At 43.2% G+C, this 27613-nt stretch overlaps 1 protein-coding gene across 2 annotated transcripts in view; it reads right to left on the bottom strand.

The window, feature by feature from the left end:
- The window catches only part of Tgfa (transforming growth factor, alpha), a 93334-nt gene extending 67876 nt beyond the window's left edge, over nucleotides 1–25458 (bottom strand). For both annotated transcript variants that reach the window (XM_005385613.2, XM_005385614.2), the window contains exon 1: nucleotides 25137–25458. In XM_005385613.2, the coding sequence (XP_005385670.1) occupies nucleotides 25137–25176 (40 nt within the window). In that variant the 5' untranslated portion in view covers nucleotides 25177–25458. The remainder of the gene's footprint in view (nucleotides 1–25136) is intronic.
- Between the last annotated feature and the right edge of the window lie 2155 nt (nucleotides 25459–27613).

Raw genomic sequence — 27613 nt, 5'->3', positions numbered from 1 at the left:
TTACCGGAAGTTAAGTCTGCTGAACTGGTCTGCTCGGTGATCCTAAGTTGTGTGGTTACCTGACGAGATGACCCCAAACGGCATATTATTTTCTTCTCCTGGGTATTTTGTTGGTTGGCTTTTCCTGACACGTTAATGAGAGAGCAGAAAGCCCTGCACTGGGTGGCCCCAAAGCTAGACCATATCCTCAGGAGAAGATACAGGGAGTGAAAGGGGTATAGATCTCATTCAGTGGCTTTTCAGGGGCAGCTCACCCAGCTTGGGGTGCTCACTGATGATTCTGTGCCCAGGGCCTCTTCAAGCAAAGGCGGGATGTACCACAAAGAGTTTACCCTCTAGATGAGGAAAAGCAAACACATGAAAATGTGCTCCTGTGAGGGTCTCCAATGCTCCCTATTCCAGCCCCTTCATCCAATCAAGTGTCTGTCTGTTCCAGGTCTCCTAAGTACACTTTCTCACTCTCCTGTCAAACCTCATTCCTACTCAGCCTTCTAGGCCCAGCTCCACTCCATCCTCTCCATGATGTCTCCCACCACTCCAGCAGGCAAGGCTCCCCGCTCAAGCCCCTGACCTCTATCAACACCAGGGCTGGAGGTGGATCCCACTTGGATCACCCACATGGTCTACTCAGGATTCCCTGTTCCCTTGTCTTTCATTTCCCACCACCTCTGATTTAGGAGGACTGATGACTGTCATTCTGCCCCACTTCAAAGGCCAAGTGAAAACATTCGCAAAACACTTTGTGCTATTTAGAGTTGAGGCCCTAACAAATGCCCAAGACTGACATATGCAGGGTTGGTAGAGGAGTGGCCTGACTACAAAAAGAGGTGACATATGCTCTTCCTCACATACAGAAAGGTAGTCACAAAAATAAACAACTAATACAGAATCTACAGAGACTCTTGCTCTAGACTGGCACTAGACTGGCCTAGACTGGCACTAGACTGGCCTAGACAGGCACTAGACTGGCCTGTCCCATGGAGACACTTCTGTTCTTAAGGCCCAATAGGTATGATGCAGTACTTTACCCTGTCACATAGACATCTTCTCCTGCCTGCCCAATACCCTCACCTACTTCAAAGCATGACAAAATACCACGGCCTGGTGACTTGCTCGTTGAGAGGACCCCCTCCCATAAGAGAGAGCAAACAGCATCCAGGGCAACTCGTCTTCGGATACCAATCAGTCACCAGGATAGGAGGTACCACACATCTCTCAGGGAGAAGGAAGGCCCTGTGCTCATGCCTATCTGCACAGATCTACACTGGAACTTTTCTTTCCACACTTTTTTTCCCCACAGATCTACACCACACCTTTTTTTTTTTTTTGCCAGGAGGGAACAGATCTCTTCTGCAGAGTTAAGGTTTATCAAAGACCTGGGCCAGGGCCGGGGTGCTGAGTCAAACTTCCTTTTCCTCAGGGCCTTGCTTCTGTGCTGGCTCCCTATCCAGCTTCCTGGAACTGCAAGGCAACAGTCAGCTATGGGGGAGCCCTCCCAGTTCGGCTGGAGTTCCTCAGCTGCTGAATCACCAACAGGCTCTACCAGGTGAGCTCTGATATTGCAAAGATCCTGGGCTGAGCTGAGGCAGGGGAATGGGCCAGAGACTAGGCTGGGCACGGGTGGGCAGATGCCATAAGCTCTATCAACAGGCTCCGGGCTCCTCAGAGACAAGAACAGGCTACATAGAGTACACCTGGCTGCCAGGAAGGAAAGGAACCAAGGATCAGCTTTTCGCCAGTCCACGGGGATCTTAAGAGCTCCTCATATCATCTGTGTGGGCGCCTGAGCCCTGTGTCAGATTCTTGGCCTTGTGGTGGCTCCAGCGTTGCCATCCTCAGGCTTGGGGAGTAGTGCTTCTGCTTCTGTGAACCTCACAGCAGCAGAGAGCTGGCCTCTTGATAGCCCCCACCATGCCAGGCCAGGCACAGATGTCACTCACAGGCAGTGGCTTGGAATTCGGATGTGAGCTGGAAGGAGCTACAAACAAGCAATCCTTGAACTCTGCCCGATTTCCTGGTGTGAATGACAAATTCATGCTTCCCACTGCTCCGTAACACGCAGGACACCCTGGAACTACCCTGCAGGAGGCTTTGCAAAGCTTGGGGTTTGGGCCCATATAAATACCAGGTGACCCGGCAGAATCTCAGTGTCAGCCCTGGGATGGGGAGACTGCAAGAGGGGACAGCACCACACCAAGGCTTATCATTACTCTCCAGCATCGTTTGATCAGAGGAGGGTGGCTGGTTGAGAAACAAGGTCAAGCAGAGGAAGAAACAGTGTCAGACTACAGACTTTTACCAGTTAAGAAAGGAAACATCTTTAAGTTCTTACAGCCTCACACTTTCACCGTACATTTAAACGACACTGCAGCCTGGCCAGAAGTTTCAGTTTTCTTCCCTGGGTCCCTGAGGTGAGGGGCAGGAGTCGGGGGAAGAGTGAAGAGGAGGGATAGGTGCGAAAGGCCTGGGTGACACGTGCAGGTGCCAGCTGCTGGAAGGCCCAAAGGAAGGCAGACATCTGGAAACCTGTGCAGATAGTTTTTGGATTGTCACAATGAGAGGTTACTCCTGGTGTGTAACTGGTGGGGCCAGGAGGCTAAACTTCTGCCATGCACAGGACTTTGTCCTGCTTAAGATGATAACAGTGCTCCTCTTGAGACATTCTGGGTCCCAGCAGGGAATGACCCTCCAAGCACAGGCCAGTCAGCCTCCAACTGCCCCGGAGCAGAAGTACCCAAAGCTTAGAGGAAAAGGAACCAGATGGCAGTGACAGGAACTGCCAGGGCCACTCACCAGAGCCTTGCAATGGCCGGAGAAGCCTGCAGTGGGACCAGGGATCCTCCCTGCCTCACTAACTGGGACTCTCTTTCCCCCTGGAAGTTCTTCCCTCTGTCTTTATCGCACCCACCTGTGCCTGCCTGTCTTTGTACATTAACTCTAAGCATTGGAATTTAACACAAAGTCTACCTTGAAAGTACAAGACTGATAAGCCATAAAGAAAATCCGTCCTTCCAGAGTTTTAGAGTCAGGGATCTAAGGAGATTCAGGAGCCTAAGACAGTGAACACAGGGTGAGGCATTTGACTTTCTCCTGGCCCACACAGCCCGACTTTAGCGCCCTGACCTATCCTCCCAGGCCAGCGGGCTTGTGTGGCCCCATGTAGCAAAGCTGTGGACTCTGTAAATGTACTTGGTCACATGGGAAGAGTCTCATTTGCTGGCTCTGTGGATAAGGCAGTAAGGAGCAAAGCGTGTGGTCCACACCGTTCTGGGGTAGAGAGTGTCATGTGTCTTTTGGTGCTGTCAGTTGAAAAAGATTTAAAAGAATACAATACTATAGTTGGAATCATACAGTATGTATAGGCAGATGCAGTATGCCCCCCATGGGACGATGGGGGTGGGAGCTCCCCGTCAACCTTGCTCTTGCTGTTTTCTCTATTCACAATTTTGGCTTTTTTTGGGGGGAAGGGCAGAAGTGAGAAGCAAGAGAAAGAAAGAACTAGAAAAGAGGATGTTTTCTGCTAGGACAGCTCTGTTCTAGTGAGAACAGGAGGATGGTCAGGAGGGCCACAGCGAGAATGAAGAGGGTAGCGCTCCATATGGAAGCTCCGGGTAAGAGTGTACACAAAAAGAGTGACGGATTGTCCATATTCAGAGCATTCTGAAACGTTACCTAAAATCCAGTCTGGTCTCAATGAAAATGGCTTAGGAGTCAAAACCAGCTGGAGAAGTGTTACAGCAACTTTCAAAGACAGTTTGGCAGTTTCTTATGAAACTAAACATGCTCTTATCACATGATCAGGCAATTGGGCTCCTTGGTATTTATCCAAAAGAGTTGAAAAGTAATGTACACACACACACACACACACACACACACACACACACACAAACACACACATATACACACACACAGACCCTGCATATGAATAGTTTTAGCACCTTTATTCAGAATTTCCCAAACCTGGAAACAATCCAAACGTGCCTCAATAGATGAGTGGGTAAAGAAATGGTGGTGCCTTTATATAATGGCATCTTATACAGCAGTAAAAAGAGAGCCATCAACGCACCAGAAGACAGGGAGGGATCATACATACATAACATTCTGGAAAAGGCAAAGCTGTAGAGAGAGTAAAAAAGATCAGTGATTGGCATTTTGGAGCGGGGAGAGGGTGGGACACATAGGAGCAACCTAGAAGATTTTCCGGGTAATGAGTCTACTCTGTATAGTGGATTATAATGGTCATTATACAACTGTCCAGACCCATGTGATGTATACTACCAAGAGTGAAGCCTCATGTAAAGTAGAGGCTTTTGTTTATATCTAATCTTAGTTGAATAATATTAACCTTTGTTAGTAATATATGTACATTCACTCGTCAATTGTAATACAAATATTACACCAATGAAAGAGTAATAGTGAAGCTGAGGGGTGGGATAAGGGAGTCTGTGGGAACTCTGTGGTTTTTGCTTAGTTTTTCTTTAAACCTGAAACTGCTGTGAAAGATAGTCTATTTAAAAACCAAGCAACAACAGCTGATGACAACTATAACATACGAAGTGAATTATTTTTGTCCATGTTCTGAATTATCCACTCAGCTTGGGCTGTGCTTCTGTGGAAATGCAGAGGGGGCCCTGTGCAGCCGCAGACTGAAAGCCCTCCGGGGGCACCGCAGCTCTCAGCACATCCACCCACTGCTCCACAGGCTGGGCTGAGTGCGAAGATGCCAGACAAGCCAGCCTTTGTGATCGCTCTAAATTCTACCCAGCTGAAAACTTCACAAGGGCCAGGACACTGTCATTTCTCCTCTGTTGTGGGCTGCGTTGGAGGGTTGTGCTCAACAGGTGTTACTGACTATGGCCCTCAGGGAGAAGCAATGGGTGGTCTTGGTCAGCGGCTGATCTCCTTGGGCTGGGCCGCCTCGTACCCTGAGATTCACTCTCAGGCTAAAAGCATGTTAGATGAGAGAAAGCAGAGCAAACCATGATCCCCATGGAAAGGGTTTGGGGAGAAGGTGGGCGGGGGCACTGCCATGTGTGAGAGGTCTCCCACAGAAGGCTGCCACTAGAGAGGTTGAAAGGTATAGCCAGCGATGTGAGTGGCCTTGAACATAACCAAGAAGTTCTGGCTTCAGGGCAACTGACCTTGCTTGTGTGGTTTCTCACAGAAAACAGCCAGCAGATCTTAGGCACGCTCCACCTCTCAGCTGAAGGAATCAACACAATTTTCTATCGGCTGTCAGCACACTCTGTCACTGAGGCAGCAGAACACAGGAATTACTAGAAGAGGAGTTAATCCAACTTCTTGACCCTCCAGCTACATCTAAGAGAAGGTTCCTGAGTAGGTGTTGTACACATCGTAAAACAAAGCTGCGGCTATAGAGACCTCTTCCATCCTCTTCCAGGGTCCCTTCTTGTAGTTCAGGCAGGAAAGCAAAAGGAAAGGGTGCTTTTAATTTGTCCAACACCATCCTGTGTGAAAACCTAGCACAAGCCCACAAACAAGTGGCTCACCCTTTCCCTGCTTTATTATTTTTTTTCTGCAGCACTGCCATAACCCAACATTTTAGTCTATCTTTGTTTGCATGATGCCTCCTTGGGATCAGCTGGAGGATATGTGGGGGCATGTGGGGAGGGGAGTGGGTTGTGGTTCACTTCATTCTCAGTGCCCAGAACAGCACCTGACATACAGATAGCTCTTAGCACATGCTTTTGGAATGAATTCAGCTCGTTTTCAAGCCAAACCTGCTGGGCAGTTCTACAGAGATGTCTAGGTGGTATGAACGAAGGACAACCTTTGAACTCCTACTTAAGCAGGAGAACTTTAAAAGGACCCTGTGGAATCCAGATTCTTTCAGTCTGGAAAAAGAAAATAATGTTAGAACTTTTCTATTGTGGAAATTCTCAAGGAAATAATATAGAAACAGATACTTTTTTCATCTTGTGTGCGTGTGTGTCTCTGTGTATGAATGCCCGCAAACAGAGTCATCATGGATATCCTTTCTGAGCAGATCATATCCGACAGAGGCCTGAATAAAACCAGAGAGTGGTGTCCTGAAAATACCTGGTGAAAATCCAAGGCAGAAGCAGCAGCAAGTGCAAATGAGCTGGGAAAGGAGTGAATTTAGCCTTTCCAAGAAAGAGGGTGGCTGGTATGACGAGGGCAGGACAGTGGTGGGGATGAGGCTGGGGAGATGCCTGAAGATGTCTCTTCTGGGGACTACTTCGAGTTTGGATTTTATTCCACAGTGGGAAGCCCCTGGAAGGCTTTGAGCAAAAGAAATATAGCATCGGATGTAGGTGTTAGAAGAATCACTCAGAATCACTGGGGACAGAAGAGGCTTTAAGGGGGCAATAGTGGACACTGGAAGAACAGGGTGAGACCATGGCAGAAATTCAGGTGAAGGACGAGGATGGCAGCCAGCAGGACACGAGAGGTGGCCAGTGTAACATAACAAGCAGAGCAGACAGGACTCACTGGAGGACTAATGTGGGCGGGGCACCTGGGCACGTGCTTCCCTCTACCCCATCTATATCATCTGGCCTCACCTTTATGGTCATGTTCAACTTCAGGGTCAGCTCAAATGTCTGGTCTTCAAGAACCTTTCCTTTCTATCTTAAGTGGAGGATCCTGTCTCAAAAAATTAAAAAGCAAACAACTGAATAAAAACACAGTGATGCCCATTAGCAGGCTCAACATTCATGAGAGTACATCTACACAGTGAATCTTATCTTTGGCCTGAGGTTTAGAATATCTCAAAAGAGATTTTATTAAGAGTTCCCATCCAAGCTGGGTGGGGTGGCACAGTTGGGAAGCCGAGGCAGGAGAATCACAAGTTCAAGAGCAGCCTGGGCAATGGAGTGAGATTCTGTCTCAGAATAAATTTTAAAAAGGGCTGAGGATGTAGTCAGTGGTAAAGCTTAGGTACTGGGTTCAATCCCTACTAACAAAACAAAAATAATGACAGGAAATTCCTTCCAGCGTTTGTCCACTATCCCTGAGCTATGCCAGCATGCCACCAATCCCCAGGCATGCCTAGGAATCTCATCTAAGGTAATTCTAGAGACACATGTGAACTCCTCAGAATATATTAACCTCCTGTTACAGCTTGTGTCTGGACGTGCCCCAAAGCCTTATGTGGTCATAGGTGGGGCTTTTTCAGAGGCCGGTGGATCTAGAGTGTGTGACACTGGAATTGATCCCATGGTGCAATGCTAGTATCAAGGGCACTGGGATTAAGGCTGTGAGTGCTACCTGCCCTAAGTAGCCTGCATAAGATTAAAGGGACAGAAAGAGCCATGGTCGTCCCTTGTTGCTTTGTTACCTTCTGCCCACATGAACTGTTTCTCTTCTGAGATGCCTGTCTGCCAAGCAACCCTGTCTCAGAGCCAGCTGATGATGGGCTGAAACCTCTACAAACTGTGAGCTGAATAAACCTTTCCCCCTTTAACTTTGGGTGTCAGGCATTTTGTCTCAGCAATGAGAAGAGTAACTAAGACACTTCCAAACAAAGATGACTAAGCTCACAGCTTTGGGGAAGCTTACCTGGTATTGCATCCTGCTCAACATTTACCTCAGAACTACCCCTGCAGCTGGCCCAACAGCCTCATGGGCTCAGAGGGGAAGGACCCACAAGAGTCAATGCAACAGGCTCAGTTCGGACTGCTGAGCAGAACGAGCAGTAAAGCACACATCAGAGATGATGTTTGGCTCTAGGAGTCCCTGCCCTGAGTGCAGGCCCTCTGCAGCAGCCTCCAGGTCCCAAGAGGGCATGGTCAGGGCTCCACTGTCCTTCACGTGCCTCCACAGTGCTTGGGGATAGAGTTTAACAGCTAGTCACCCTCATCAATGCAGGAACCCTGGCAGAAGCCAGTGCTCTTTCTGACTACGCAGCAGCCGGAACGCTCCTGCTCATGACTCAACAAGGGCCCAAGATCGACCAACATGATCAATCATTAGCTAGACTTTCCTGCTTCTTGCTTCTTTCTTGCTTCTTACTTCTTACTTTGAGGGAAAACAGGTGTATCTCTATAGAGTGTCCCGTAGGATGACGGGACATACCATATGCACTCTCACAGGCTCCTTGCCTTGGTGGGATGCCAATCCTGTCTGACAGGGCCCAGTACTATTTCTACATGGTTATGGTATTAGATTTATGGACCACATTTTAAAAACCCAAGTACTGTTCAAAAATAATAAAAGGCACGAAATATGTGCAACATAATAAGAAGGACACATTCAATTCCTGGAAAACTAACTTTATCTCATTCTTATGAAAAATGGTCCATTTCTTTTCAAGCAGGAATGCAAATATACTGCACATACACAAGCATATCCCCACTTCCCTACTGAATCCACAGCAGATATTACTAGTTGATCACAGCACTGCTTCCTACTGAATTCAGATGAAGCCACAAATTCCTTCAGAACAGCCAAGTGGCTCTACCTGGCATAGAAGATTGAACTATTTTCCCCTTTTGTTCAAAAAAATAACCTGTGTCAGTGATGTGATAGGAGGGAAAACTGGTGAAGGAAAGGAAGAAAAGGAAGGAAAGAGATTCTGGGGGTAAATTATTTGTCATCGATAAAAACATATTGGCCAACCATTGACTGTTACTGCAGAAATGGAGTCTAGGTACAAGAGAAAAGGTGAAATAAAAAGTCTACCAGGTAGGAAATGAAACCTCCAGACTGGGGAGAACACACACACCCACCTCACATACACAGAATTATTATTGCCAATACAGCCAGAGGTCACCCAGACACCTGTTGGTATGACTACAGAATGAAAATGGACTCTTTTTCTCCCAATATAAGGGACAGAGCATGTATATCAATCACTATTCAAACCGATTTATCCACCACTGTTAATTCCTACCATTTTGTTCTAAAGTCCTGTATAATCTTTATTGTTTTTGTGTTGTTTTGTTTTTGTCTATGTTATTATTTTGTCATTTTTTAAAATGTCTTTAAAATAAAAATAAAAAACAAAATATGGCCAAAAAACAGACTTATCCACCTCCTCAAAGCAAAAGGTTTTTATGTAAACAAAGCCCCAGATTTTCAGAAAGTTCCTGCCTGTGAAGCCTCCGAAAATAGCTCAGCAGAAGATAAACAACTCAGGTGAAAACAATGCTTGAGCCATTTTTTTTCAAGAAGTAAAATAGAGAAAACATTTCATTCGTGCTCTCATTATCACATTGGGAGCCTAAGCAGACTTTTTCATAAAAGTTAATGACTTTATCTTCAAGGCCAAATAGGGAGGCCATTTGGCCACTTCTGCTATGCTCCCAGAGGACTCAGATGTCATTATAGCCCCAGAGAATATACTGCACTAAGCTAAACCCAGCAGCCGCAGGGGCCTTGACTCTCTTGGGGAAGAGGATCACTTACCCCCACGCCCAGCCCGAACCCCACCCCTACTCATAGGGGCAGCTGGTGCCTGCTTTGTTTGAGAGAAGTTGTACATCACATCCTATTTTTCAGGGATAACCCCCCCTCCTGTGCCTGAGGTTCATTTCTCAAGGCTGGAACTCAGATAAACTGTCTGTCTCTCTCAGACAGCCGCCTCCATCCTTTGCTCATGACTGTCCATCTCCACCACATGGAGCAGAATCCTCCCCTGTTTCGGGCAGTTCCTCCCATAGAGGAACCAAAACAGCCAGAAAGAATCGCTCCCTGATTGTAGCAGAAGCACATGTCTGATTAAGCATGATGATTTTCTTTACTGAAATAGTGAGGCTTATTTTACCCAAGTGTTCTAGTTATCATCTACCAGCTCCATGCAATCTGGGATCCTTGGGTTCAAAGGCACATGTTGAAAAGATGAAAAAATTTTGATCAAAAGGGATTACTCTGTTCACAAAGCTTAAACAGTCTTTCCCCGTTCCTGCTGAATGTTACAACTAAAATACATCAATCAGACAAGAAGGAAATGTTCGGTAGAGGTTCACTAAAAGATCAGGTGACTCAAATGAAGATCAAGGCAGCCTATAGTGCAATGTTGAAAAAATTCTATGGACAATACTATAAGGGAGGCCCCCTGCTCTGAAAGTAATCATCTTCTTTTTTAAAATTAAGTTTATTGATACAATTTAAAATTACATAATGATCATATTGGGAATTTGTGCCTGCATAAGATATATCTTGATTACTCTTTTTTAATAGCCTTCTTATAAGGAACTGCTATGTGATTAAATATCAGGAGACAGTTGAGTGTCTGGATCCTGCAAACAACATTTTTCCCCTCTGAACCAACAGAATGAGCTCTGCACACAGTTACTGATGAGTCAAAAATTTGGGAGGGGGGCTTCTGCAGTGGATGTGACCCACTTTAAGCATACCCAGATATGTGAATTATTTGAACTCACAAATAAATGAAGGGGTGGTTGTTCTAGAAAAGGATCAGTCACTAAGGTCCTTTAAATAAGAGGCATATTTTTAAAACCCATTTCTCCCCGCTCATTGTGAAGAGGTCCATCCCACTAGTTGTTTCGTGTGTAATTCACAGTTTGCCAATGTGTATAACTACCTTATCTTTACCTGAAAGAATGCCTTTAACAAGCATTTGGAGAATGCCTGCAAATTGGCCCTTCCCTAGCACTTGGGAATCCAGACTCTACCCAGATATCAAAGTGCCTAGTCAGAGGTACAATCCTGCTCCAAATGCTGCCCACTGAATGAAGTTCCCATAGAGAGCTGGCACCCCGCCTTGTTTTTAGCTGCTATTCTACCGAGTCAGTAGAAACCCCTGTACTTTTTGTGGGCACATGTCACTAAAGTTGGAGGTCAAGGGTCTGAAAGTAAGACAGCTATTGGGAAATGTGCTGCTGAAGGTTCTATCTTTAGTTGGACTGTGAAGAATGAAAAGCGTTAATCTAACAGTGTTACAGACTCTAGTGCTTTGCTATGATTTAGGGGATTTTAGGGAATTAGAAGAGGGAGGAAGACGGGGTGAGGCCAGGGTCCCAAAGAAAGGGCCATGAAGGCCACAGGTCACAGGCTGTGCGACTTTCAGGCATGTCATTCATTGGGTGATGGACCAATAGAAGAGATCACCCTTTCAAAGAACACTTTTATAACAATGTGTGGTAGAAATGCAAACAGGCTCCCATTAACAAATTTATTATGAGTTCCCTGGTCTCAATAAAATATGTCAAATAGCATGCCTCATGTAATTATCTGTCATCCTGAACATCTGAACTCTTGACTGAAGGGAGGGAAAAAGGTCCTCCATTATACTTGTTTCTTTATGTATTTCACAGCCTCGAGAAGTATGTAGTTTTTCTTTTTGGCCAACATGACAATGACCTGCGTGGAGATTCTTCTCAATAGGGTAAACATACAGGAGAGGGGCTGTGTGAAAGTCTGCTTGCATTCAGCTAATGTCTGTCCCACATGGTGCTCTCACAACCACACAGCTCCAGGTACCCCAGCGCCCACAGACTTCCATGACTGAAAAAGAGAATCCGGGTGGTGAGCAGCCAAGGGTTTTGGATTGATATCCTGGTTCTGCCACTTGCTGGCTATGGTAGTTTGGGCAGATTACCTAACATGTTTGTGCCTCAATTTCCTAATTTACAAAGTGGAGATACTCAGCCCTCACAGAACTGCTAGGTGGGTTAAAGGAGTTTGTGCAACATGTAAAGCCCTTAAAGAATTATGTGCCAGCACTCTTCTAATTGTTGAACATTATCTCCTCAAGCAAGTACCTTTCCGCACTATCCTAAGAGCATTTTTTTTTAGCCCAAGGTGAACACTGTGTATCTCATGTCCTTAAAATACGTGTCCACTTCTGCCACTATTTGGGGGCTAAGAGCAAGGGTTAGGTCACGACTCTCTTTGTATTAACGTCACCAAACCCATTAGAGTATCTGTATCAAGAGTTTACACCTACTGACAAAAACAATCTAAAATAGCCTGAATAATTACACAGCATCCCTTGCTTCATGCTGATAGATCTAATTTTTGATATTTGTCCAATTGGCTCTACAATACAACATTAACTGAATAAAGTACAGTAGCTACATTGAATAAATTAAGAACCAAACTTTGTTTTAGGCTTGATGCAGTAATCACAACTGCTGTTTCATCACTTAGATATATCCTACATGGGATAATAGCTGTGATTTTTTACATGCCATATTCTCACTGTTAAAAGAGAAATGCTTTGCCTTTTATCTGAAATCCAAAAAATCCAATTTATGAAAGGATTGTTTTGTTTATTTTCTTCCTGGTTGCACAGTATGAGAAAGAAGCCCTTCACAAAAAAATAAGCTCACATTACAGAGTGAGCTGATGCTGTTTTCATAAGCACAAATCTCTTAACTTTTAAGTGGTTTACTGGTGCGTAACCAATCCGGTACCCAAAACCTTCTACAATGCATAGAGGATTCAAAAAAGAACTTATTTGAAATCATGGCCTCAATGGAAGAAGGTCCCACTATCTTCACCCTAATAAACCCTTACTCCAGGAAGTTGGAGTAATGCCTTTTATTCTTTTTGTTTGTTTCCACAAAGAAAGTTAAAATAGTGAAGACTTCTGTAGAACTAAGTCAGGAAGAAAACTTGACCAAATGGAATTTTACATTCACAAGTAATAATGAAAATTTTACATCAACTAGAGATACCATGTGTGGATAAAGGGTTTACTAGCGATGATCTTCAGGCTCAGAGAGACCATGAAATAGCTTTTGAATCATTAAAAAATGATAAAGTTACATAAACTTTAGTGTGTATAGTATGTATATGTGCCTAACAAACAGTATCAAAATCCATGAGGAAAAAAAAAATCCATGAGGCAAAATTAATAGAACTGCAAAGGGAAATTCACTATTATACGTGGAGACTTCAATACCCTTATATCAGAAAGGATCGGATCTGGCAGGCAGAAATCAGTAAAGACATAGTTGAACTCAACAGCACTATCAATCAACTGGGTATAATGGACATCTAGAGGCAACAGCATCCAACAACAGCAGAATATACATTTCCAAACTTACATGGAACTTTCATCAAGCTAGAACACATTCTAAACCATAAAACACACCTTAACAAATTTAAAGGAATAGAAATCATAAAATGTATGTTTGTGGACTATGGCAGAATTGAGCTCAAAGATCAATTACAGAAAGGTAGCTGGAAAAATTCCCAAACACTAGAGATTAAACAAGATATTTTTGAACAACATATGGCTCAAGCAAGGCATTTTAAGAGAAGTTAAATATTTTGAATTAAATTAAAATGGAAATATAATTTATAGAAATTTTTGCGGTGCAGCAAAAGCAGTGCTTAGCAGGAAACTGATAGCATTGAATGAATATCTTACAAAAGAAGATCTAAAACTCAATCCTCTAAGCTTCCACTTTAGGAAATGAGAAAGAGAAGAACAAATTAAATATGAAATAAATAGAAAATTAGTTACTTACTGTTCTGCTCTAAGTATCTGAAAATTAATCATCTAAATAGAATAGTACTTCTCAAACTTTCCTACCAAACTTCCAAAATGGCAAAGAGACGGAATTTATTCCTATTCCTCTAGATTCTGGGAGCAGAATCTAAAATAAACCTAATGGGGGGAAAATCACAATTTATTTGAAATCTTCTGTTTTATCCTAAAAATTAGTTTTGATATTTCAGTCTTACATTCTAGTCACTCATATATCTGCATCTGTTTTAATATAGAAAATAATACTAGGACTAGCCAGTTAAGTTCCTTTTTGATTGTCTCCTTAATCCATGTTACAAGAGATGTACCAGGTTCGGTCTGGGGTTCCAAGCATGCCTTGCCATACTCTACAGCACTCCCGTTTGAGAAGGGGACATGAAAACATAGTCTTAGTTCACCAGGATGAGACATGGCGGACCTTGGGCCTGCCTCCCGACCTCCAGTTCCTGTAGAGCACAATGTTCCAGAAAGACTAGGAGGGAACACAATCCAGTTTACCAGGCGTTTCAGTACAGTGAGACCCAATACCCAACAGCCTCCAGCCAAGCTAAGGAATGTGGTAAATCATCCTTTCTCACCAGGGAAACACAGTAAGTAATCCCCTGCTCCGACACCGCTTATGTGAGGTGAGGGGAAGCAGAAGTCCCATCACGGAGGGAAAAGCCATAAATTGCCACTACAATACACTGTTTACCTTGCTGGTTCTCAATATTTCCTGCCCCAGTTTCCTGGGGCAATGATATGTCCTAGCCCATAAGTTGTGGATCATCATTACAATCGTGAGCCTCAGGTCAGTGGAACAGAACAGAACTCTACCAGCAGAGCTAAATACTCCTAAGAATACATCAAGTGACAAGGGGGATTTGAAATCAGTGAGTGCAGAAGAAACTACTCAACAGATGCAATTAGAGTAACTGGATCATTATTTGACTGAAAGGCAAATTAGATCTTTACCTCAAAATTTTACACTAAAATACATTCCCAAAGAATTAAAATATAGGCCTGAAAAGTAACACTATAGAAGTACAAGAGAAAATTAGAGATCAAGGAACCATAGAAAATCCCTTGGCCATAGAAAATCCTATGGCCAAACTATGCATTATACAAAAGTAGAGATCATCAAGGAATTAGGTGGGAAGGTGGCAACCAGAGATCATCAAGGAACAGATTTTAAGCTTTTAAAAGCCAAAAAACAGAAACAAAACCACACTTCTATAAGCCCAAATACAACACATATGAATCTAAAAGGCAAAATGACAAAAATTTTTAATGTATATTTTTAAAAAACTGCTTGCAAATCAGTAATAACTAAACTAGCCAAAACATGGTCTAAGGATACAGGTAACTCACAAAATAATAAATTTAAATACTTTAGCATAAAAATGTATTCAGTCTTACAAAAACTAATTAAGTGCACATTAAAATAATTTGATATCACTCTAGTCTAGAAAATAATATTCATCATAAGCACTTTTGCTGATAAACAGACATTCACACATAGGTGATAGAAATATAAATTTGTATGGCTTTTCTGGAAGGCTGGTTGTAAAAACATACTAAGAAGAAAAAGTGTGAATCTTTTGACCCTGTAATCCATACCTAGGAATTTATTCATATGAAATAATGCAAATGTTCTAGCAGTAATTTAGCTTCAAGAATTTTAATTTCGGGTTGAATGTTTAAAAGTTTAAAATAATCTACCACCATCAATAAGGAACGGGTAACTGAATGACTGATCTGTATAAAAGAATATATTAGACCCATAAAATAGGTTTATAGATATATGGTTGCCCCAGAAATATTACTATAAGTGAAAATCAGATTTTAACCCCATAGTAATCTACTCAATGCCATTTTTGGAGAAAAGTGAAAAGTAAACATATAAATATATGCATTCATGCCCAGAAAGAAGGCTGGGAAGATACCGGTAGCTAAACTTGGTAAGAAGGTATCTCTCATGAATTGATTTGGGGGTGTTTTAAGTTCTCTTGTTTGTAGATTCTGGCTTCTGTTTCCTTTTGGATAAAGAATGAGCAACACTTAACCCAAGAAAGAGTGGTTCTCAAACAGCCGTCCTGAGAAGGTGGCAACCAGAGGGTGCGCAAGTTCTGTTGACATGAAGTGCCTGACAAACACAGGGGTGTGTTTGTTTTGGTGATTTTCTTTACAGGACAGAGGAGTGGTTGATGAGGTTCAGGGAGAGTCCAACTCCAAAAGGATTCCCCATCTGTGTGATCAAGAGTTGACCTCATATTCCTAAAAAAATGCTCAGGCCCCAGGCTTGCTTTCATTCCAGTTCAGGGACCTATGATTCATCTTCTGAAACCCTAATTATAACACCCAAGTCTGCTATGTGCAAAAAACATCTGTCATTGTTTAAATCTGCAGGGGGAGTATGTACAGTATGCAAACCTGCCTGCTGATGCGTTTCTCCAAAGCAAAACTTATAACCCAGAAACCATCAAAAGGTAAGGAGGCCTCAAGCCTTGAGTGTCCAGCTGAGCTCAGTGACAAATAAGGTGAACAATCATATTCTGTCATAATTCATATACCATTTTCTCAAGGCCACTGCTGCCATGGTAAAAGCCACAGTTCTGAAGCTCTTTTTCTCAACTGAGCAAAGTCTCTTAAATTTATGTTTTCCTTGTTCATTGCCAAGGTCTGGCAGAGAGAAGGGAGCAGAGTATATAATTGCAAACCTCTCATTTATCAACTCTGGCTGCTTTTGTGTCCCCACATTACGTGTACTACTTAGCCAGCTAATCTCCTGTGCCTCTCGCAGGTACAGTAATTACACAGAGAACACTTCAGACCTGGCAAGAGATGACGAAAGAACAGTGAAGACACATCTATGCTTCGCACACCCAGGACAATTGTTTACTGACCTTATTCAAAGTCAGATTAAAGCCCCCAACCCAAGCTGAAGATATGGTCTCCCTTTAACAATCTAATATTTTTACCTAGAAGTACTGATCTTAAACACAAGAGAGATGAACAAAAGCCAAGTGAACAAACAATAAAAAATTCTTTCACGCTAGCACTGGCTGTGTTATAGCAGAAAGGATCAGAACGTGATTTAGCAGTCTTTGCTAGCTATCACAATGCCACATATCCTCCAAGTCAGAGATGGAGAAGGCATTACTGTAACAATGCCAGAATATGCGTTATGCAAACAAGTTACAGTTGCTCCTCTGTGCTTGGGGGAAACAATATTAATTATGAAACTCTCCCTTGAATTTTGTTTGGATGATTTAAAAGAAGTTTCCTTTTGTTAAAGGCTATCAAGAAGAACAAACTTTAACGGATAATTTATTTTGGGGGCCTTGGTGCTGACTTTGGTTTCAGTTTGTTAAAGTCACATTTAGTTTGTTAAAGTGACATTAAGCTGCAGATTTAAAAGAAAAATTTTAAATTAAAAAGAGATTTATAAATCTATGCTAAAATTTGAAGAGATCTGAGGTGAACAGAGTGTGAGAACTTATCAAAATGGACTTAAACAGAAAACTTGAATTGACCATTAAAAAAGAACCAGGCTTAAAAGCTTTGTAAGCTCCTTTTTTTTTTTTTTGAGACAGAGTCTTAGACACAAACCAAGAACTTCTTACACACAGAAGACGTCCCTAGTGAATAGACTTTTCCTAGAGAGGCCTTGATACTAGAGATATAGCTACCTATTACAAAAACCCACAAGGATCATCACAGAAAACAAAATAAAATTTTTTTTTGAAATTGAGACAGGGTCTTGCCATGTAGTTTAGACCAGCCTTGAACTCACTATGTAGCCCCAGGCTGGCCTTGAACTTGCAGCAATCCTCCTGCCTCAGCTTTCCAAGTGCTAGGATTACAGGTGTGCGCCACCATGCGTGGCGTCTTTTTTTTCAAGCCTTCACAGAACTGTTGGTTTTCCATGTTTGAATTACCATAGTACAGAAAAGATGGAGTGCCCTAAAATTTATTTTATAAAGCTGACATGTTAATATCAAAACCTAAAAAAGAAAACAAGCCCAGATACTTCACAGTGGATCAAATCTAGCAATGCATACAGAAAATAATACCATTACAAACAAGAAGGATTTATTCAAGAATTTAAACATGGCTTTAACATAATTAAGTCAGAAATGTCATTAAAACATGCAGAAAAAACCCACATATCATCTCCTTCTTTAAAAAAATTAACAAAATGAAATGTCAAATTGCTTAATAAATGATAAAGGTAAGTATATTTTATTAGCATCATAAAATACATGTAAATATACAGATATATACGCACATAAAATGAAAAAGTCATCCTCATACTAAACTGTTAAATGCACAAACATTATCAGTAAATCCATGGGGAAAACCCCCCCACAAGGATCGCTCCTACTTTTTAAAAAAATGTTCTAATCAGGAGTGATAGTGTGTACCTATAGTACCAGCACTGAGGCTGAGGCAGTAGGATTGTGAGTTTGAGGCCAACCTGAGGTACATAGTGAGACTATCTCAGAAAAACAGAAAAAAATGTTGTCTTAAAGTTCTAGTAGCAGCTAGAAATATTGAAAAGGACAAAGATTACATGATCATATAACTAGAAAACCTAAGAGAATCAACTGAAAGAATCTTAGAATTAACAAAACCCATTAAGAAATCAATATAAAAAGAAAAAGCTTTTATATACCAGCAACAACTAATCAAAACAGACAGTAGAGGAAATATTTTATTCACTAGAACACGGGGGCAGGGAGTTTGTCTTCTTGGCTAATTCTCTAGTACCTAGAAGTGTTCCTAGTACAGAAAAGGTGTTCAATAAATAGAATAAACAGATTGATAATAAAAGCAAGAATACAAAGCAATGGAATGAAATTAAAATTCCACAATTAGATTCAAATACTTCTAATAATTTAGCATATGATAAAAATTATATTTCAAACCACTGGAAGAAGTATAGATTATTCTATATTTGACAATTCAAACTATAAACTAGCTATTTTTTAAAGATAAAATATGAATTCTACCTTATACCCTATCATAAATTATAAATAGAATATTTCAACATAATATAGGAGACCACTAAAGTAGTAGAAGAAAAAAGAAAGTTTTTGCTTTGTCTTAAGATAAAGAAGTTTTAAAGAATATATAAGTGAAAAAGTACGTGTGGGAAAGATTTATACTATCTGCTAAATAAGAATTAAATCTTAAGTATATCATAGTACCATAAACAAAAGAGAAAAGATAAACAATAAATGGGGAGAAACACTTGTAATATACAACTGATAAAAGATTAACATCCTTTCTATATAAGACAAAGCCCTGTGTAAAGAATGATCAACCAGTAAGAAGACAATTCAAAAAGGTTAAAATGCATAGTAACAAGATCACAAGTGGTTAACAAATTTATTCAGTCTAACAAATACCAAATATGAAAATTTGGCCGCAACCTTTTTCTCTAGTCAACTGGTAAATGTTAAGTCTAATTTAAGGGGTTATGGAGGATTCAAGAAAGTGGGTATTTGTTAACTGCTAGTGAGAGAAAAGGCCAATTTCTGAGAATTTATCTTAAATAATCAAAAAATTCCCCAACTTTCATGTACAAGAATGTCTATTTTATCAATTCCTTATCTTCAGGCAGTATAAATGTAATATATGCTTATTATAAAAAGTTAATCAGTTCAAACTAAGGGACTGTACTTACTATACACACAGTTCTGGAATCTACTTTTAAAATTTTAATATACTGTGAAAACCTTTATTTTCTTAAATAGCTATATAGTAAATCATTGCTTTGATATATACAAAAATTTTATTTAATGAATCTCTTTAATTACAGCAGTGTGGTTCTGGCAACAGTTTAACAATCACCATCTTTTACATTTTTCTATGCATATGTTGACAAACATTTACATAGGACATGTCAAAAATAAAACTGATGTCTCAGCAGTCATGCCTACTTAAAACTGATAGCTAACTGCCACAAGTTCCAAGAAATGTATCAGTTAATACTCCAAATAACAGTGTGTGGATTATTCCTAATAGCAACTATAGAGGAAAATCTATATGGCTGAAGACCTTCAAAACTGGTTAAATTACAGTATATATAGTCAAAGGAGTATTTCCCAGCCACTACATATTGTGTTATGAATGAACAACACAAAGATGTTCATTACAAAAGACTGTTAAGTTACAAAAACAATGAATGAATTCATATATACTTTCAAAGAAAATCTACCTATACATTTATCCACTAGATTCTAAAACAAAACATTAATCATGTTTATCTTGCAGTGGTAGAGTTATAGGTAATTAAAACACTCACTCATGCTTTCCTTAAATTTCCAAATGTTTATCCAGCATAGTAGCTCACATCTGTAATCCTGGGAAGGATTACATCTGCACACTTGGGAAGCTGAGGCAGAAGGATGGCAAGTTCGAGCGTGGGCTGGGAAACAGTGAATTAACAAGACCATTTCTTATCATAAAAAAGGGTTGTAGCTCCAGGTTTAATCCCTAGTAACACAGAGACACACACACACACACACACAGATACCACACACGCAAATTTTCTAGAGAAAAAGTATGATTTTGTAATCATAAAAATATTAAATCATAGTCTATTTTTTTAAGACAAGAAAACAGCATTCTGAAGACTAGTTGCATTGATGATGCAAGAATTTGTATGCAACCACCCATGATTTTCATAATAAAGAGTTGTTCAGGATTAATGTAACAACAGAGCCCAGTGTTTGTCCATGGAGTCTGTACTTGGAGTCTCCTGCACTAGACAGTCCATGAGGTCATGCTCAGAGGTGCCCAAGGCAGAGACAAAGACTGACGAAGAAGCGCTCAAACTAACAGAGAAAAGAGGTGAAGCATAAACCAAGGCAAAACATGGACGATCCAGGGTTCTGCTCCCAAGCTTCCCAGCCAGAAATGTGAACACAGTCAAGGATTAAAATGAAAAGGCCTAACAATAGCAGGCTAGTTGTACACAAAGGAGTTATGTGTCCAAGCCCTTCTTGAGGAAACCTGAACCATCTACAACTACTTGAAGAGCGCAAACACTCAGCTGAAGAAAACAAAAAGCCTTTTGAAGTAAGAGGACAACAAAAAATTAAATGCAAAGGAGCCCGGAATGCGCCTGATTACAGAGGAGACTCCATGGAAAAAAAATTGTGATTCCTTTGACTTAAAACAAACTGTTAGCAAAAGACACAAAATTCAATGTTGATAAACTTCCAACTTTTTTTTTTAAGGTCAGGTAACAACTATTTAAGTCATAGTCAATACAAAAAATCCTTAATGCTTCAAAAGAATTGACCCAGATTTTTAGAATTGGTCTAAAGGGAAAACGTCTTGTTCCTGAGAAACTACTAAGCGATGGTGTTGTAGTTCAGATTTCTGGCTTTCATGATTCTATGAAAGATTTTTATACTTACCATTTGATAAAGGACGTGAAAGGCTAACCAAAACCAAAGCCATTAGAAAAGACCTCCAAGCCCCTCTATTCAAAGCAATCCTAAATATATTAGTCCTTTAGCATAGAATTAAGTTCATACTATAAAATTCAGTTATCAAAAATATTTGAAATGGCAGGAAAATAATGGGCAATTTTCAGCACTCAAGAGAAAGAGAGAGAAAGAAAAAAAGGAAGAAAAAGGAAGAGTGACATGATTAATATTGGTAAGATTAAGTTTAATAACAGGACCAGTGCATCTTCCATGGATAAAGTACGAGAACACATAGAACAAACAATTAAGAGATCTCAGTAAGGGTTCTAATTCTGACCTGATCAGTAAGACAGGCTTTCCAAGTTGTCTTTAACACTGGCTTATAAATCCACAGCATCATTTATACATGTCAGGATGTACTTTGGATACATAGAAGTTGGGTGAGCCAAAAGGTTCCCTAACAACAGCTAACTGAACAGTAGTGGGTCTTGAAGTTTCCTCCTGCCTCTTCCCTACCAGCCGCATGTGCCATACCAGGGAACTTGCTAGGCAAGGAAACTCTCCAATCCTTAGATGGGAGGAACTCTGAGTGGGCACCCGTCTCCAGGTGATTCTGATTTATGGACACGGCTGTAGATGATACTACAGAAGCTTTGAGCATGGGACCAAGCACAAGATGCGTAATGAAGTGTGTGCAAGCTGGTGTTGGTTAGTCCAATTGCTGTCCTCTTAAGTGGGCAGTACAGACTAGGACCTTGTTTAAAACACACTCAAAAAGGTCCTTGGAGACAGGTCCAATGGAAAAGTCATTTTTTGTAGGTTACCCTAGTAACACAAAGCATCATTTACTCCTATTTAAAAAAAAAACCCTTTGCAAGGGACATTATTTCCAGACAGATCAAATGTACCTTGATCCTGGGGAAACAAAATTTTGGAAAAGCAAATAGGGGAAAATCAGGCTTGAAGGCTTCCATATAGTACACCTCTACAGCCCACTTCTGGGTGAATACTCCCTAATTATGACTGCCCAGTACGGAAAACATGTGTCCTAGGCAAACCTCCACTGTCTACTCTGAAAGGTGACATTTCCAAGGAATGGAGAAAACACAAGTCTTACTTCAGTTCCTCTGCTGATCCCTCAGTCCCAAAAGGAAGCTGACCTATTCTACCTCTGTCCATTCTTCACATCCCATGACCACCTTCTTTCAGGTCTACATCCAGGGCTTATTTGTGGGAACTGCTACAAGAATAATGTTTCTTATAAAACCCCTCCTGTGTCATAAATTTCATTTTTGTGTGTAGCTATTTTTGTAGTTTATACATAACTTCCATGTTTACTAATTCATTTGATTTTATAACAACCTGTGAGATGGGTACAGTTTTATTATTCCCACTTACAGATGAAAAAACTGGAACTTAGTGCTAACCTCGACAGACAGCTGATCATTGGGTTTTAAAGGAGAGATGTAAATGCTTTGCATAAAAATTAAAGAACTCGTGATACCCATATCCAAAAGAACTCCTAAACTCAGCAGAGTTTGTCATCTGCCCAACAATATTCACCAAAAATCACCTAGGTAGGTTTTTCAGTTGAGAGGCATTTTTTCTGGCTTAGGGAGGGGGAGGGGCAGGAAAGTGTAAAAAAATTAAAATGGACAAATTCTCCCAGTCACTGAACTCACCTAACCAGCAATGGGTCTGTAATTCTGGAATGATGATGGCATTAAGATGAACCTTTTACCACATTCCAGGCACCATTCTACATATATTAAATATATTCAATGACCTTAATATCCTCGCTTTACAGATAAAAAAAAAAAACCCAAAAAACCCAGGCACCGAAAAGCTAAGTAATTTGCCCAAGACTACACGTCTTGTTCCCTGGACACAGAGGAAGAGGTAAAACCCAAGTGCCAAGCCCCTGTGAGGTCTGCGTACTAGTGACGGAAAGCCGACATGGGATGGTAGCAGCCACCACAGGAGTCTGGGTTATGTTTCCAATACTGCCATTTGGGCAACAATCTCCACACTCTGTTGCTCAAAACATTAATCAGCACTTGGGTTCCAAGTAATTAAGCAGCAACTCAGGCTCCTAACAAGCAATTCCTTCTGAGACGATCCCCAGGAAGGTTTCCTAGATCTTAGTGATGGAACACTGGCTGATTTGCCTGGAACTGCCTTCAACTAATTTAAGAAAAATTAGTGAGGAAAGCAGCTTTGGATGAAACATGGCAAAGCAAAGAGGTGTGTGGGAGGCAGCAGTTCTAGTAAATGCACAGAACTAACAGCTCTGATTTCTCTTTTAAAGAAATATAAATAAAAAGGAGTCCTTACTGGTATAAATTACTCCTGTCTTTAAAAAAAAATAGACTTCTTCAACCATTCACGTTTTGGGACTGTATGTGCTAGCTTTTACATACTGATCAGTCTTTTATGTTTATTCATCTTTTTCTTAAGAAAAGAAACAAAGATCAAGCTGAGGAGAACACTCAGGCGAAAAAGAAAAATTTCATGATGAATGAATTCCTTCTACATGGGTGAGCACACTGTGATGGGAGGCGGGGATGACAGCTTCCAAAGACTTCTTCCAATTTGCTTACCTTCATCATTTTCTGCCTCTAATTGTCACTGAAAAACGTCCTGAGATCTAGGGGCTCAATGGAAACCCAACTTAACAGCAAGTTCCAAGGCATTCTACACACTCTCTCCTTAAAGCAAAGTCCTAAACTCCAGACGGAACTGTACCAACCACAGGTTACCCACATTTCTTCCATACACTTTGATAATCCTGCTCTACCTTTCTGCTGTGGGTCCCAGGTGTTTTACTTCTCCTTCTACAAAATGCAAAGGAGAAGGATACCTTCATCAGGTGGACGTAAAAACTTTAATGAGTTAATAAAGTAGAACTCGTCGGACAGAGTGAGCGCTTATACAGTGTTAACTATTGCTGTTATTACTATTACTATTATTGGGAAAAATTAGGTCAGGAAATGGTATCCAGGAGTCTTTTACCATATCTATAATGTTTCATTGTTTCTTTTTTTGAAAATGAAAACAACAGTTAATACACGCGCGCACACACACAGCAGTTCTTAATAGGAAGAGAAAAAACTGCCCATAGTCATGTCACCTGCTGGTGAGTTTCAGAAGAGGGTGCAGCTAGGAGCGTCTCCATCCACCACTGCCCTACATTTCCCCTAGAAGATGCCTCCTCTCCTGCTGAGGTTCTTAATCAGCGTGGCAAGGGCTGGATTGCAGGCGGGTCCTTAAACCTGGTGCAACTGTACACGGAACTGGGTGAGGCTGCATTTCTGGGCATTTGTGGGGAGGTGTGTGTGGGTTCCTAAAGCTTTTCTGAAACTATAACGACCCTGTAGCAAGCAACTGTGCTTTACAGTATTAAACTCAGTGGCAGTGGACGGAATAATTCAGTTCCCTGAAGGCTGCCGCAGTGACCGGGACACATGGGCTGGCTGCTAATCAGCTGTCTCCAGAGAGAGCCGGTACCACTAGGGGCAAGAGCCGGCTAGGCTGCGCGTGGCACTGCGCCCCTGACCTCTTACAGACCGCCGCGTCAACTTCACCTGCTACCTGGACCTGACCCTAGCATTGCCCGGGTTTAACCCCCTCCCCCAACACCTGATCATTCCCAAGAACAAACTCAAAGCCAACTCCAACGCTGTCTAGGATTTCACTCCTGCCCTCGCCGGAGACTGAAACCACTTCTCGCAGGGAAGTTAATTAAAAGAACGATTAATCCGCACAAAAATCCAAAACCTACCCCAAAGCTCATGAGCTCCCAAAGTTAGAAGATCGAGGGTGCTTGAACTTCTATTCGTCCGGGGCGCGGGGTAGAGGGAAAGCAGCCGGGGGCAGCCAGGGGGTCCGCCCTCGGCCACCGCTCCGAGGCGGCTCGCGCGCGTCCGGCGCAGCCCGGCTCCCCGAGGCAGCCAGGTAGGCAGGTAGGCGCGGGCATGTGCGCAGCACACACCGCCGCGGCGGATTAAAGTTCAAGCCCTTCGCACGCTGCTTCCCGGCTCGGCGTTCTCACGCGCCGCCCAGCCAGGCGGCCCCTTCCCGGGCAAGCCCGGGGCTCCAAGCCCCCCTCTTTGTCATTCTCAGCGACCCCCCTTTGCCGCCCGGGCTCCAACCCATTAAACGCGTTAGCCTCCTTCCACTCGCCTCGGCGGGCTCAGAAACGCCCCGGAACAGAGAAAGGGAGCGAACCCGGGAAAGCGGGGTGTCGCGGGGGGCAGGCGCGTACTCACCCAGCGCGAGCAGGGCGAGCTGTCCGGCCGAGGTGACCATCTTCCGCGCGGGCGGGCGGGCGGGCGGGCGGCTGCAGCCTCTGCCCTCCCTGCGGTGCCCGAGTGGCGGAGCGCGCCGCGGTGCGGGGGAAAAAGGCGCTGGCGAGCAGGGCCGGCCCCCGACGCGGGCGGGAGGGAGGACCGAGCGCCTCTCGCCTGGCGCTCGCCCCGCCGCGCTGCTGGCCGGCGGAAATAGGAAGGAGGCACCGAACCTCTCCGCCACTCGGCGACCAGGGCACGGCTGACCACCCTCCCGCCCCAGAGGGGGTGCCCCCCTGAGGGCGCGCGGGGTGGGGATTGGGACTGGGGGCGGGGACTCTGCGCGCACCCAGCAGGGCGCGGGCGGCGGGGCGGGGCCACCTGGGAGTCCCTGAGCCTGGCAGCGCGAGCCAGTGGCCCGGCCCGGGAGCAGGCAGGAAGCGCCCTACTTCAGACACCACCCCCAGCTGCCAGCGCCGTGCGCCCGCGGGTCCCTGCGAGACGGGTCGCCGCCCGCCGCGCTGCCCGACCGTCCCGGGGTGCAGTGGCAGCTCCTAGGCTCTAGGCGGCGGAGCGGAGCCGCCCAGGCTCCTGTCACCTGCGCTGAGAACCGCTCCTGGGCCCTGTCCCAGGCTGGGGACTGGAGGCGCGGTCAGGAATGGGATCTGTGAGCGTCGCTGCGCTCCTGCCAAGACTTGACTCAAGGAACGTGCTCCCCGTAGTGGAAAGCAGAATTTGTTAAGCTAGGTTTTCCGCCTGCCTCCTCATTCTCATCAATTGTGAAGGTTTTGCCTGCTCCCCGGGCCAAGCCACCCTATTGGGCACCTTGTGAAGATCAGGAGAGACTTCGTCCTTCTGACCTGGTGTTGATAGTGCAGTTGGGTCCCTGTCTAGGTGAGCCCTGTTATGCGCAGTCCCCCGCAGGGAGCTGAGGCCACGAGTCTGGCAGCATGCGGCCAAGTGTGGTGTGTGGCAGAAGTCACGTAGGTGGCCCTTTCAGAAATTGTGGCTTCGAGCCCCTAAAGCTGGAATTTAGGAGGTGGAGGGAACTAAAGGAAGACATTCTGGGTGGAGAATGGACGCCCTACAGATGCCTTGCGAAGCATCCATAGGGGATAGTGATTTAGTGACCGAAGAGTGAACAGGTTGACTCTTTCTTCTGCCTGCCCTGCCTGGAGGCTCGCGGGCTGACCTGCTGTCATTAGAGATGGGGGTTGTTGAGATGTGGAATCTCTTGTTTTTTCCTTGACCAGGGCTCAGAGTCTGAGGGTTGACTTTTGCCAGTTCATTTTATAAGAGCACAGGGACCTAGATTCTGAAAGGAAGGACCAGGCTATTTGTCTCAACATGTAGGTACGAAGTACCCGTGTAAAAAGGAGATTTTGAAAGGGTGTAAATTTGCATTGAGGAAGCACTCCCCTGGAACGTTTGTCAGAGGATTCCTTTATTCTTCTGCCCTTAATGATCTGCGTTAGCTGTGAGGGTTTCGGGTAAATTCTGGAGCACATGTTTTTCTTGGTCCACTGGGGTCTGCCTCCTTCATCTTGGTCATGCCCTCTTCTGGTGGCTTCCCTGTCCCCTCCCTAGACTACAGGAGGCAAGGAGGTAGGAGCTCTCCCACCTGTCCGCTGCGCTCAGGACTGCAGATGGAGCTGTCGCCTGGCTTCCTCCTGGAGAGGCACATCCAGCTCACTGAAGCTGCTGGGCAACGGCTAGCTATGGAGTCAGGGACCCTGGTTTCTGCTCCTCTGTCTCTGCCCACACACAGTCAGGGGTGGGAAAGTGGCAGCAGAATCAAGCTGGTGACCTTGTCCTTAGAAGGACTGGAAACATCTTTCTAGTCAAGTAAAAATTTACCATCTTGCAAACTAAAAACTTCCTGAAGCAAAGTGCATTCTAACACTTAAAACTCATTGATTTCCCCTGAAGATTTTCTAGAGTGGTCCATATCTGTGGTTTGATAACCTTGCAGTTCATTATTGTTGAACAGATAATCAGGGGTTGGGTTTATGTTATTTTTAAATTTAAAGATCAGGAGTACTACTCGGCCATGAAAAAGGATAAGCTTGAGATATTTCTAGCTAAATGGATGCAACCTGAGACCATATTCTGAGGTGAAATAAATCGGACATACACGTGCAAATACTGCATTGTTTCTCTGGTGTGAAAAACCAAAAGTATGAAAAAGGACCAAAATGTATAATAGATATAGTGGGACAGGAAGAAAGTGTTCAAGTGGGAAGGGGAGCAAGGGAGCGGGAAAAGGGAAAGGAGGGAAGGGAAAAGGAAAAACATGAGAAAAGAAGGAAAAAAGGCTTTTGTAAATGACAGGAAGAGGGGCTGAAGGGAGGGGAGGGGAATGCAAAAAAGAATCAAGATGTACCATGTACAGGTACAAATTCCTTATGAATGTGATCATTGTGTATACCTAAAATGTATCAATAAACATAATTAATTTA

Source organism: Chinchilla lanigera, unplaced genomic scaffold (genome assembly GCF_000276665.1).
Source record: "Chinchilla lanigera isolate Chin_1 unplaced genomic scaffold, ChiLan1.0 scaffold00023, whole genome shotgun sequence".
Lineage (NCBI taxonomy): Eukaryota > Metazoa > Chordata > Mammalia > Rodentia > Chinchillidae > Chinchilla > Chinchilla lanigera.
Note: the sequence above shows the minus strand (reverse complement) of the source record. Positions and strands in the feature narration are given on the sequence as shown.